This window comes from Rhinolophus sinicus, chromosome 3, assembly GCF_057876585.1.
Source record: "Rhinolophus sinicus isolate RSI-liver-muscle chromosome 3, RSI-T2T, whole genome shotgun sequence".
Classification (NCBI taxonomy): domain Eukaryota; kingdom Metazoa; phylum Chordata; class Mammalia; order Chiroptera; family Rhinolophidae; genus Rhinolophus; species Rhinolophus sinicus.
In genome coordinates, this window is record NC_142503.1 from 152,735,741 (window position 1) to 152,750,267 (window position 14,527).

General features: G+C 41.7%; 1 protein-coding gene across 3 annotated transcripts in view; it reads right to left on the bottom strand.

The window, feature by feature from the left end:
* Positions 1-14,527, bottom strand: part of RORA (RAR related orphan receptor A) — a 687,564-nt gene that overhangs the window by 85,621 nt on the left and 587,416 nt on the right. Inside the window, exon 1 of one of the 3 annotated variants that reach the window (XM_019748674.3) lies at positions 6,723-6,933. The exons of the other annotated variants lie outside the window; for them this stretch is intronic. Coding sequence (XP_019604233.1) covers positions 6,723-6,753 — 31 coding nt within the window. The 5' untranslated portion in view covers positions 6,754-6,933. Of the gene's footprint in view, positions 1-6,722; positions 6,934-14,527 lie in introns of those variants that run through there. 3 annotated transcript variants of the gene reach the window in all.

Below are 14,527 nucleotides of genomic sequence, written 5' to 3' on the forward strand. Positions count from 1 at the left end.
AACAAAAACAAGAATTGCTATAAGAGTCATAATAATTGCTTACTTATAAAACAAATTTCACTTAAACTTTTAAATTTAATATGGAGCCAAACAATTTTATTAATCACCTTTATCTTAAGTTTTTAAAAAAATTCCCTTCCTTCCAAGCAAACTTTTAAAATTCATTATCTCCCCCACCATTACATTTCTAATAACCATTTAAAACAATGAATTACACTTTTGAATCTGATGTAAGGAGAATTCCCCAAAGCAAGTGAGAAAATAATTTCAACCTTTGACCTCTCCGCTAGCCTGATGGGAAATTCATTGGCACCATTATGGCTTTTAGCTTTCCACGAGTAAATAAGTAACCACTAGAGGGCAGACTTATTCCAGATCTGACACTGGAGAAAAACATCTCATAAATGCTTTTAATGTTCCTTTAATTATTTTTGCAATGTATTTTATTTTCCTGAATATTTAACAATCAACTTCAGTTCATCTAAAAGTATTCCTAAATAGGTCAAAGGTTCACTTTCACAAATTACAATATCACAAAGGCTGAGATGGCCTAAACATACAGCCTAGCTTACGTTGTATTAACATTTTTTAAACAAAATTTAAAAATCTTTACTCTTTACTACACGGTGGTTTGAGTGCTGAGTGAATCATACTACAACTGATACTCAGGTTCCACTTTTGACACAAAAATTTCGAGAGGTTCTAGACAAACTGAAGTGTGTTTGAGGCAGAAACTGACCAAGATTGTGAAGTCTGAACAAAGTGGAGTGGAAAAGGACAGCAAAGATTCAGGGTTACAGAGAGGGAGGGTGGGTGGTGCTGGTGGTGGTGGTGGTGGTGGGTGTGTGCGTGTTTCATACTTAGTCTTCAAATAACTGACAATCTTTCATTTGAAAGGTGGATTAAATGTGTTCTACATAGCCCCAAAAGGAAAGATCAGAATTAAGAGATTAAAAGTACAAAGGAGAGATTTATGGTTGATATAAGAGTTTTCTAATTCAAGATGGAATAAGCTACCTCTAACAATAGTGAGTTCCCCATCATAGAAGGCGTTCAAACATAAGCAGACAACCATTTGGCAGAAATCCTATTTAGAGAAAGCAAATGCCAATAGGACATGTATCTGAATGATTTTTAAGGTTTCTTCTCTCCCCGAGACAAACATACCTCAATCCAGTCGCCAGAGAGGTAAACACCCATCAAGTGAGAAATGAGCTTTTGCAGATCTATCTATTTGGAAACTTTTACCCTCATGTGATTTTCTAAAAGACAACAGATTTCTCAAGAGTATGTCCACAATCATGCCCCTCAGCTGTCATGGAAACAACCAGGACAACACTCTCTCAAGTCCAAGGACTCTAGAGCTTTCTACTAAATAAAGGCATATTAAAACTAGAAGATTTAAGAATACTCCTTCGCCTAAAGATAAGTGGAACATATAGATAAACCTCTGGCTCAATTCTATCATAATGGAGACAGGTTACACAGGTTAGCTGCACTTCATGCTGTTCTGTATTTTTTAGGAAAGTAACGCTTACTATTTCACCCAGATCCTTTTATAACAAATGGACTTAATGAAAATCATGGATGAAGAGAGCTAATGATAAGCAAATAAGAATAACCCCATTTGTACCAAATTGATTTTATTAAATAGTAATTTAAGGATATTGGGCTCAGCAAAGCATTACATAATTGAATCTATTTTTTTCCCTTATAAATGCCAGAGTTATAATTTCCACTAACTAGAGACAAAGTTATATCCAGGACATTTTCACAGCTTCCTCCGGGGGAGGCTGCATGAAGATAGTAGAAATTAGGACTCTAGTCATCACCATGTATCAGCTGGAAGAGCTTGGCCAGCACATAACCTCTGTGAGCCTCAGTTTCTTCAACTACAAAACATGACAGTATCAATGACTTTCCAAGGAGGATTAAATGAGGTAAGAATGTTTGTAAACCAAAAAGCACAAAGCAAATATAGATTAACATCATCCTTCTATTTATTTATGAAATGCCTAGTAAACGTCAGAGGCAATGAAATCTAAAGCAAAAAACAAAACTGCTGGCAAACCTAGGGAACACGTTTGACATTTTTATACAGGAGCAAAGATTTTAAAGTTATCGTATTACCTCCCTATAACATGAGGGCTAACAAATGCCACTTAAGAAAGAAAATCTAGAAATACAAGGTTTCAACTGCTTTCTTGCATTTTTGCCCTTCGGCTAATGATATAAGCTATTATCTGTCTATTTAGACCTCTTATCTCTGGACATAGCACTTTGAAATGTATAGCAGAACCATGTTCCATCATGTCACACACAACATTGCGATGGACCCTAAAAGCTATATGAATCTCTAAGTCCATGATTCAAAGGCTGGTGTGGGAGGTATGTGGGTGGAGGAGCTGGGGCAACGGGGTAGGGAGAGAACTTGTAAATCATTCCTCAAAAGGTCCACATGTGGTCTCTGAGATAGTATCAAATGTCATTTCACATCTGTGTTGTCACTGGTGTTATCTCTCCAAATTAATAATTTTTAAGCAGAGAAACATAAACATGATGTAGCTACTGACTCTTGAGTATCTAATTATGGTTTTTAAAATTATTAAATAAAAAACACATAGGTTAAGGCAGCCTTGATTTCTTATTAATAAACATTGTGAATATTTAGGATGCATGTAGAAAACATTTCTAGGACAAAGATTTCTTAGAAGATTTGTTCCATAATTTAATTTTAAGAAAACTGAACTCCAACTCTCTCCCTCTGCAGATCTACCTATCAATCACCTATTATCTATCTACCTATCTCCCAATCATCTATCTATCCATCATCTATCTATCCGTCTATCCATCCATCAACTTTTCTTCCCAGTAAATGGTCATTTGTAAATACTGTTTTCTTAGGTGGCCCAGAGCAAATTACAAAGTGGTTGAATGCTTTTGCAGGTGCTTTGCAATTATCTAATTGCTGCTCACATCTATTTTATTGTGATTCACTTGGCTGGGAGGGAAAGGCAGGAGAAAAAGGAGTCCAGTGAGAACTACTGATGTATTTGCTAACATATCTACTAAGCAAAAAAAAAACCCAAAACAAACAAACAAAAAACCCTGAGATTTAAATCGTGTTAAATATGATATCTCTATATCTCTATATATATTTAAAGGACTACTTCTATTTAGAAATTGTATTATTGTAGAACGGGGCAGCATTAAGGAAGTTATATGATACTCAATTTAAATCAAAGGCGACGTGGTTTACTTGAATATGATGTTGCTTTGCATTTCAAGTGATGTGATTGAAATATACATATAAAAATCAAGAGGCTGCTCATGAAGATGGTGCTTTTAAAATATTCTCTACTTCATAGAGGATCCGAGCTCCCCCACTCCTCCCATGGACAAATGGATTCAGAGATCCTCTTTATTTTTAAAAGAACTGACCCCTCCTTGCCTGATAAGCACTCTGTTCTGCGGAGCAGCCATTTGGGTTTCCTCTTTTCAAGGTCGGGCCATCACCCTTTCCCAATCATACTCATCAAAGGACGCAAAAATGAGACAAAAATCCCAGCAAAGGGATACCTCTGACGAGGGATACCTCTGACGGTGATGAAAATAAAACCAGGGATAAAATTCTAATCTCATTTGGTAAAAAGAAAGGTCAAATTCTTCAAAACATAAAATCAAATTTATTAGAGTTGGAAAGACTAGTAATCACTAACACAGTATTTTCAAAGTGGCAAGGTGCCTTTCATTTGCACATGAATTGTGCTGGGGAAGAGTCTATTAAGGGACAGACATTTCCTTCAAAGTCTCAAAACTCTATTTACTCTCAAAACTCTATTTACATGAACGTAGGCTGAGCACTCATAAGAAGCAAAGGGGTATATAATCTACTGAAACTGATGAAGCACTTGCGTTTCCTTTCAGCGATCGGCTACCGCCTGACATTTGGTCAATGCACTTTTATTATGAGCGGAACAAGTGCTCCCCTGATTATAAATGTTATCGCTGGCTTTCTCTGTTTGCCCAAGAAGCAATCCAAATGGTATTGGAATTTTATTGTTAATTAAACAAAAGCAAAACTGAAGGATGAGACTAGAGTTGCTCAAATGAAGATTTATTTCTTCTAAGCATGAAACCACTTTAAGCCTAAACTTATTTGACAACTAACGCAGAGGAAGGATTTTCTTCTTTGGTGAGTTCAAAAGGCCTGATTTAATGATGTTTAAAAAACAACAGTAAATCAGCCAACAAAGAGAATGTTTCTCTTTTATGGTCTCTTGTTCGCTCCTCCCCTGTCCACATGTATACACATACCAAAAAGCTATATTGTACTGAGTGTTTCTGTTTTGCATAAAAAACCTAATTATTCAAACTCTTACATATGGAACCAATTTAACTATTAAAACTGAGAGGCAGTAGGGAAGTATTTAATATGATTCCAGGCCAGTTTTTGCCCCTTAAATCTGATATGGAAACATTTACAGCATTCCTCATTTTCCCACGAACTATTTTTCTTTAGTTTAAATTGCACCAAAGCAAGATAATCCCATTAAAACACAGGATGTTATGATACTGGGAACGAAATATTCTAATTATCTAGATGCATTCTATTTCTCTCTCTCTGGCTTATTGAAAAAGTGCATTGCCAGTACTTCTGAGCTACTTTTCTCGAAGCGGAATACTATCAATCTATTATCTTATGGCAGCCATAGGTCACTCCAAGACAAATGTGTGGGCTAGAGCTTTTGGGGGATGATGGTGGTGGTGTAATTTTCATGATTATATTAGTAAGGGATAGTATAGAACTTCACTTTGCACTACTTCAAATGCAAAAAAAAGCCTATGTACTTGGAAACGTCAAAATTAAAATATTAAAAGATAGTTTATTGTTTGGTAGTTATTGTTCATTAAAGGACAGGGTCTTAGCTTCTGACCCTTGCCCCAACAACACAAATTATACTAAATAAAATGGATAAGGACTGGCATTGGCACCTCCCAAATAGCAAACCTATTTTATAACTTAAAGGGAAAAAAATGGAAGAAAATGTCCTAACTACTAAACTCTTACAGAATTAATGAAACTCAGGAAACAGCGTAACAGTTTTTTTAAGGGGGAGGGGATGAACATAGATTTCTTTTACATACGTTGGTAAGACAATCTTAACATTTTTCTTTCAAAAATTACTTTAAGTACTTAAGACCGTGAATCACAGAGAGGTTTCCTCTCCTTTATCAGTTGCATATTCTAAAAATGATTAAATCTCATTTCCCGCAAGTCACCAGGAAAAAAGATAGAAAATTTGCTGTGGGTACGTCGTAAGAAAGATTTCATCTTAAGCAGCTCATCTTAGCGTCCAGTACGTTTCGGCCTGTTAATAATTAATAAAAGATGCCACCCAATCTCTAGTGAAGAAAGGCAAAGCTCGGTGATCCGAAAGTAAACCCAGCGCAGATACTCAATGGGTGTCCTTCCTCCTGGATTGCAACAAAACCTCAACCTAGCAAACGTTTAACGAGCGGCGCCCGCACGGATGGCAGAACCCGCAGGACGGCCTGGGTCTGCAAAAACGCTGCCCATTAGGGGAGCCCTGTCCGCCGCAAACAGATGGGGCTCTAAATCCCCACTCCCAGCGGCCGGGTTGCTGGGGCAGATTATCTAACCCGAGAAACCTGCTGGCGCACGAGGGGCAGCGTGCTGCGCGCTGAATTTCTCTGGGGCTGTTTGCAACAGTCCTAAGAGCGGGTCTCGGTTTCTCCTGGCCCCACTGGCGACTTCCTGCACACCTCCAAACTTTGGCTTTCCCATTAAAAACTTTCCTGACTTGTCCTGGTTACTTTCCTCCTCACTTGGGAGGACCTCGAGCTACTCCTCTCTTCATCCAGTGCCCCGTGCCATCCTGCCACCAGCCTGGCTAAGGAACCCTGGTCAGAGCAGAAGGCCGGGAAGGAAGTCTTGACCGCGACTAATCCGCGCCGGTCGACCCTCAATGCCGTCTAACCTCTACCGCTCCCTGCAAATCCACAACCTTAAGTATCAAGTGGGGGTGCGCTGCGGCTGCGGGTGGCCGCCGAGGGAGTCTTGGCACGCTGAAGAAGCCCGTCTAGCTCAGGCCCGGGCACTTTCGGAAGTGGCCGCGGCGGGAAGCGGTGCGGACTGGCCGCACTACTCTGGCGGGCGGCCGCTCAGGGCCGCTGGGCCGCCAGGGCGGGAGGGCGCAAGGCCTGGGCGCTGACCAGTCTCCAGGGATGACATCGTGTCCCCACGCACGCACGGCCCAACCGGGCCGCAGCGCCTTCCCTTTGTAGGCCGGAGCTGTTCGGGGTGTGGGCCCTGGGGACCCGCCGCAGGCGCCCCTGGCTTCCTCCAAACTCCCCCAAACCCTCCCCTCCCTTCCAGAAGCGCAGCGACTCCCGACAAAGTTTCTTCCGGAAGCCCCGCCGGGTGCCAGGCAGACCCCGGCGACTGACAGGAGCCAGAGGGGGCGGAAGAGGGAGCTCCAGCCGGTGCGCCTTTGCCCCCAACAGGAGGCTGGCAGATCCCGCGGCCGGGCTCAGGTGGCGCCGCTGCGCTGGCCCAGAAGGCCCTGGCGGGGCTCCGGCCGCCAGCCGCGGGCAGTACGTGCGCTTGGGCAGGCGCGCCCACCCCTCCCCCTGCGCGCCTGCCTCCCCGCCCCCCGGAGCAGCAGCCCACCCGGCCCCCGCGGGGCGCCCGGGCTCACCTTTCATCGCTGCGATCACAAAATACATCATTTAAGCCGCGGTGCAGAGAGCGCAGGGAGAGCGGATGGTCCGACCCCGGAGCCCCCTCTGCCGCCGCCGCGCCGCCGCCGCCCGAGCCACAGCAGCAGCTGCAGCAGCTGCCCGCCCGCCGAGAGCCATCCCGAGCCATAAGAGGCTCCATGTGACCGGCTGACATCACGGCCGCCGCTCTGTTTACACCGCGCCCCTCCGCTTCCTCCCCGGGCGGGAGGCGGGAGGCGGGAGGCAGGCGCACCCCAGCGCCCCGCCCGCCCCGCCCCGCCCCCGCGGGCAGGTGAGCGGTGGCGGCTCGGCGGGCGCACCCCGGCAGGCGCTGCCCTCCGCGCCCCCAGCCCGCGCCTGGCCCCTGGCCTTCTCCCCTTCCCGAGCACCTGTGGCCGCCAGGCGCTCTCTGTACTCAGCGCCCCGCGGAACTCGCATCTGACCACTTTCTCCCCCAGCCCGAGGGGCAAGCGGCACAAAACCCAACCCCACTCTCCCGCTCTCTTCCCAGAGCCCCCAGGGGTCTTAAATGCTCCGACTTGTTGGCGGAAAAGAGGTGTTTGGTCTGAGGGGCCACAGTCAGCGTCCTTACCCATTCTCCAGAGCACCTCAGGTCTACTGGGAATGTAAGTCCCCTCCAGATCCGGGGAGAACGCAGCCGTCGGGACCACCCGGGGGATTAGATAAGTGCCTCCTAAGTTTCCTTAGGACTCGGCCTGGGCAAGGGGAAATCCGCCCACCCAGGCGTTGGTAATCCTCATCACACCAACAACTAATGTCCTGGTTTACACCTGCTTCTCCACTTTGGAAGAGCAGGAAACTCCATGTGAAACACCTAAATGAACAGCCGCCAGCCGATGTGTGCCACTGAATTGCCAGGCTCCTCGACATACAGCATTATCTCCCGAGAACCCATCTACAAGTGGAAAAGGCTCTAGTTTTCACATCCTAAAAATGAGACGTTGTGGTAGTTTGGACGGGGGGGGGGGGGGGGGGGGGGGGAAGGGTTGGGTGGGACGAAAAACGACCTCTAAAGGTCAACTTTGTGAATTTTAACTTGCAACCAAGATTCAATTCCCTCCAAACTTTGAATCTTTACAGTGAATTTCAGGTGCTACATTGCCAGAGTCTGCGTTATTTAAAATTTCTGCAGGCTTGTCTGTATTATTGAGCATAAGAAAAAAATTATCAGAAGCCAAGTTTGCATACATACTATTCCGTCAATTCTTTCTTTTATGATGGTCTGTTTCCCCTTACAACTTAAAATATTATATTAGTTGTTGTATAATATAAAATATTATATTAGTTGTATATTAGTATATTAGTTGTTGCATTCATGGTGATTAAACAAGGAGAGTCCTGGCATTCTTTCCACATAACTGAGTTTTCCTTGCCCCTGCGTTGGGCCATAATTTAAAACACACTTAGACAATCAGCACTGTAGAAAACCAGGATTATACGTTGCCCCCCACCCCCTTTCAAGGCAAAATTTACAGCCCTTTGATTTAGAAGGTCAAAAAATTTCATCGTACTGAAATTAAGCCAAAGCTTTATAAAAGGTTGAGTTCAGCTAAAGTCAACAGTTTTTCCTTTAGAATTTTTTTCCCAAATAAAACCACAAAAATAAGAAAAGAAATCATAAAAGTGTGAAGCCAAGACCTACCCATGTTAACTGAGCTGTCCAGCCATAGCGAAGTGGACAAGAGTTTCAAATGAATCAACCATACCCACTACGATGTTTACAATTATGAAATTAAATCACACCACGTTCCCATGATGCAACCGTATCTCACAGCGAGGCAACGCCCCTCAGTTACGCTGACATGTCATACATGCTCGTGTTTGGTTCTTGATGTCCCTCGTGCTAACGATTTTAACACGGAAGGGTAAAGCCCAGCTACCCTGTAGGTAGATCCCAGGGATAATTTTCTTTCCTTCCTACTGTTAAAGGATGGGAAAACATCAGAGACTTCCATACTGATTGCAAATGAATCCAGATACACACTCTGAAAATTCACAATGTTATTTATAACAGTATCCCTCTTTAGAAAAGAATGCTTTGAAAATGACCAAATCCTTTAGCTCTAGTCTGCCTGTCAGACTCCAGGGTAAATAGTCTTACATTCCTAGTCATCGGTATTTATTTCCAGACCATTTAAAACGAAATCAGTAATCGGGAACATGTAACATGACATGTGCGCCTGCAATTACAAGTGGTCAAATCATTCATCCCATAGATATGTCCCCAATAGATAGCTAATCTCATAATACTTATTTGAAATATTTACACGTTTATTCAACAAAGACATTTTCCGGATAATGCAATACTGACCTTGCCGTTTAGAAATATATTTCATTCTCATCTTACAACTAATGAGCAACAGAATTGCAGATATGAAGTCTTAACCTTCCTGTGTGGACAGATGCTATTTGTAAACATGACTATTAAATGTCTTCAGCTTTTAATCCAGGGTATATTATTGCTCTTTACATTAACACAAAGCTCTCCTGAAACTTTGAAAGTGAAAAAAAAATCCTCTTGAAATACAAATTTTCTACAGAATGTTAACTTCTCAACCAAATAAATCAGTCAAGAATGAACAAATACATATGTCCCTTCGATACTACCAAATTGGAGCCATAAATGTTGCACATTTCAGTGCAAACTTTAACCAACTATACATTAAAATGCAGGAATAAATTATTTGGATTATATTAAACAAATGCTATGGAATACCTACTATGGGAGAAAACAGTGTTAAGCAATATACTCTTCCCATTAGAAAGTTTTTTTACCAAGTATTCTAAAAAAAATAAAAGATTATTGCTTACATGGAAATAATTAAACAGGGTGGGAATTCTTTACCATGAATGGGATTATGTTATAATGTTATACATTAATTCTCAACTGAAATGTTTCTGTTGTCTAATTTCAGAAAAAGAAAGCATACTGCATACTTAGGTATAAACACATGTAATGCAACTCAGAGTCCTTTAGAGACAGTCACAGACCCACATGGTGTCCCTATGTACTGGTTTCACATTGGACCTGGAGTGGAGGGACTCCAGCAAGGAAGTGGCAAGACACTTCTGATGCCAGGTTGTTCCAAATGCCTATGAAAATAGCCTGCTGTATTTCATCAGGGATCTAGACTGGAGTATAACCAGCAGATCGGTGCCAATCTTCCCACTTTCAGAGGTGAAGTAAAAAAAAGATACTTGACTTTATGAGAGGTCTGATCTCATGGTATATGCCACCCTGAATGACACCTATAGTACTACTGGGAAGGATGGCAAACCAACGGGTTAGCAAATTTATCCTGAGTTGGCAAGTGGCTCCTAGTACAAAGATGATTTCAAAGTTTGCTAATGCACGTGAGAGAAAGCATTTGGCTCTGTGGTTCTGTCTCACCCAGGCCCTGATTCTCTCTCTCCAGTGTGTGTCAGCTTGCTAATTCAATTAACTTCTTTCTAGCTGAACAAGAAAGGGATCAGCGAAAGGTTAATGTGGTCGTAGGCAGCTTGATTCAGCTACATCCTTAGCCACCACTGCACTGTGATCTGTAGGACTGGGGCCATTCTGGCCAACATAGAACCAGGGGATCAGGTCTCGGACAGACCAAACAGGGTCAGACCCAGAGCGTTCTAAGCAAGACTACTTTGGGAAGTTACAGAGAAAGCACAAACTTACCTACAATATATAACAGACTTGCTTAATTTTGAGTCCGGAAGGAGACAGTCTCATAAAGGAACATCTATGAGTTGAATAATACTGTTGAGACCCGGACACCACAGGTATTTATGAGTGTTAGGGGAAGGGAATGAACACATTCACATAGCTTACCTGTTTTATTCATGATTTTAAACCAAATATATTCGGCTGGTGCAGAAGTAATTGCATTTAAAAGGTTAAAAGTTGCAAAAACCACAATTACTTTTGCACCAACCTAAAAGATGGAGATTTAAAGGTACATGCAGGTATGCATATACATAGTCCATGAACTATGGTGAAACACACTGTATTTTGGTGGTGAGCGACATTTTCCATTTCACGCACACATACTACACATTATCAACCACATTTACCGAATTCCTATTATGTGCCTGGCACTGTACTGGAGAATCAAACAAGAGCAAGACACTAGCCCTGATCTTGAGAGGCTCACTAATCAGCTGACCTTGGCTCTGAAAACCCTATAGAGAAGTCAGTTCCCGGAGTCAGTCTGAACATTCTTAAAGGAAGGCAGTGTCTTGTTGCCCATCGAAAAGACGTTTGCCCAGCACTTTGCCCCTCCCAGTTGATATATAGCTGCAAATCATTAGTGTGGCTTTTAGTGGAATGGGACTTTGGAGGTGAAAGATTTGGCTGAACTGAGACAATGGTGAAGGAATTCTGAGATTCCTGGAACCACATATCTCATACATCTATTAGGAAATTCAAGAACTGGCAGATGTTTTGTAACCATCACAGTGAGGGAAAGGGTAAAGTTCACAGGCATACAGAGCTGAGCAACCTCCACAGAAAAGGTGGGTACAGGTGCCTCACTACTCACTACACACACACACACACACACACACACACACACACCTGCCAAGGGAGCAAGGAAGGAGGTGCATGTCAGAGACTAGAGGGACTTATGTCCTTTGTGTTCCCATGAGGTGTCCTCACCCTACTCTTCCAGCTGCTAGTGCAACAGGCCATCCAGGAAGTGATTTTTTAGTTAAAGGATTATGAGAACCAGAAGTGAATTCAGAACCTAGAGCTCTGGGTTCAAGTTTCACACTTGCTACTATGTCCCCTTGGGCAAGTCACTTCACCTGTCAGGACACCAGGCCCCTTGCCTGTGGAATGAAAGAATGGGAACAGGCTTCAAAGGGCTCCTGCAACTCACACATCCCATAACTACTCTCAGGGTCATGTCCCATCCACTTCTCAGGAACACCTCCATCCCTTTCTCCCTGCTGCACCATGTCCACTTGCTTCTCTAAGGAGCCTTCTTTGTTTCATTGAACTTCATGGAATAGCAGGATGATGTCAAGCATTGGACAAAGCTGGGCTCAAAACCAACCTTCATCCCACTCACTGAGTGACCTTGAGCAAACCTTTGTTTCCTCACATGAGAAATAGGGGTAGTGGAGCCTTGTAGGGTCACTGGGAGGAATAAATTAAGCAATTTAAAGAAGGGATGGAGAGATTCTTTTAAAAAAAATTAGTTTCAGGTGTACAAAACATGATAATATTAATAGATATTTACACCCCTCACAAAGTGATACCCCTCCCCCAATCCACTACCCCGCTGACATCGTATATTGCTGTTACGACAGAGTGAATCTTAATGGGGCTTACAAGTGGAAATACCATCACCACCTCACCACCAGCCCCTACATTGTTGTACACACAGAGCCTGTGTCTGCATAAATTATTGACCTCAGTGAAGATGTGTTGAAATGACTATCAGCATGCACTTTTGCTCAGCTTTCTGCAATTTTGAAATGTGCGTATATAAAACAAGCATTTATTAAGTACCTGCTAAGTATTGGGAATCCAAAGATGAGTAAAAATTAAATTACCCCATGGCCTAATGGATCTCACGGTCTCACTTTTTTATGTCTAATTTCCTTATAAGAGTACAAGCTTTTTAATATCTTCTTTCCTGTGAGAGTGCAAGTTCCCATCCAATGAACCTTGATACACATCTTCTGTACATTATACTGTGCTAGGACATGGAGAGAGAAGGAAATACATTAAGATGTCAGACACCCCCACCCCCCAAAGAGCTTGCAATCTGGTAGGACAATGAATGTAGTGTTTATAATGTAAGGCAGAATGCCTGACACACACTGTAAGTGTTCCAGAAATAAGGTGCTATGTAAGCTAAGAGTAAGAGAGAGGTTACTTGGTGCAAGGTTAATCTTCAACTTTATAAGATGAAGAACTTCATGGAGGAGGTACCATTTGAACTAGACCCTGAAGGACAAATCGAATCTTAGTGGATAGAAAAAGGACTAACAGGCATCTTAGAAGGAGGGCAGAACACAGGTAAACATACAGACAAAGAAAATGCATTTCTTATGCAAGGAACAACGAGTAGTGAAGGTTTATAGTGACATAAAGTACATACAGACAAGAAGGGGAGAAAGCTCAAAATATGGGTTGTAGCTATTTCTTCTGCTTTCCCTCCAAGTGCCTAGTACAGAGCTTGGCAAACTATACGAATTTAGAGAATGAGTTTTGAAAAATAATTGAGGGCAGAAGAAGGGAATTGTACTTTAGAAAAGAAATCTCTTTGCAGCTTGCCTATTTCATAATCTTATTGTAAGGATTAATAGTTGGTTTGATAGTCATAAAGTTAAATTACACTTAATAAAATACATAGAGCAAAAGAGTTCCACATCACAGCACACTGAGGAAGAATAAAACTGGAAATGGGTGTTATTTCATCAGAGCAAAAGCTAAGCAGAGCATTTTAGGATGAACAAGATAAATTGAATGTTATTTGATTTTGTATCTTATCCATTTCAGTTCTGAAAATTATCTGAGACAGTTCCATTAATATAGATGCTTCGTATATAGGCCGTATCTTATTTTTTAAAAACTCTCTTAAAAATATATTTTCAAATAATGGAGAAAAGATAAGCAGTTACAGATGGTTTTCCCTATTTTTGTCATGCATGATTAAGGACTGCAGAGTAACGTGGGAAATCTGAATCTCGCAGCAAGGAGCATTCCAGGAGCAAATGCTGCCATTATTTCGCTTTCACAGAGAAAATATGTTTCTGTTCAGTCAAGCAAAGTAATCAATTATTCTGCATTATGAAATACTTATTTTATAACTATTGACATTTCAGGCAGTTGTGTCACATGTCAATAGTGGTTCTGATGCTCACATCGAAGCTCCAGGTTATAGGACAGGATTTAGCTATTCTCAGCTCTCAGAAGCACACGTGTTATTTATGTCCAGGCCTGTACTGGGGAAGGATGCTGTGAGTACTGACACAAGAATAGACATGGGTATGTTCTTTTTCTGTTTTAATAAAAAATGTTAAATTCTTCTAAATATTCTAGATTCACATTTAAAAACAAACAAACAATACTCTTCTCTTGAGTTAAAAACAATTCCTACATTTTGTAAGATGGAGGTAGATTAAATTAGGCATTCCATTCAGAGACTCCAAAATTCACATGAGATTTTGAGTATCCAATTAAGCCCTGGATCCCCAAAGATAATTTTCCAAAATCAAAATGGTTTTCCAATAATTATACATCATTACTTCTGTTGCTGCTTTTATCTATCCTATTGGTTAACAATTCCTGGGGACTTACTTTACGGCAGGCACTTCTTTTAATGGTCTTCTTAACAGTTAATTCACCTAAAACTCTCTTTTTTACAGACGAGGAAACTGGGGCACAGAGAAATTAAGTAACTTACCCAAGAACACAAGGCTATTAAGTGGTGAAACCATAAGAACTTATGTAAACCGATTCTAGGGTGTGCACTCTTAACCATGATGCTAATACTCTAAAAATTTTATTAGTTTTTCTTTAAATTGAGCACTACTCAGTATTTTGAAAATGGCAGACTTCTTCAGGAATCAAAAATAACCACTCTAATAAATTTTAGGCATGTGTGCAAGAAATTCTTTTATCACTAGCTCCTGTAATTGAGAAGGGTTAGCATGTGTCATTATGAATTATTGCACAATTTAGTAAATTATTTAATTACTTACTAATGAAGAAACATACTGTACACAATTGTAATTATCCTGTTTGAATACAATGTTG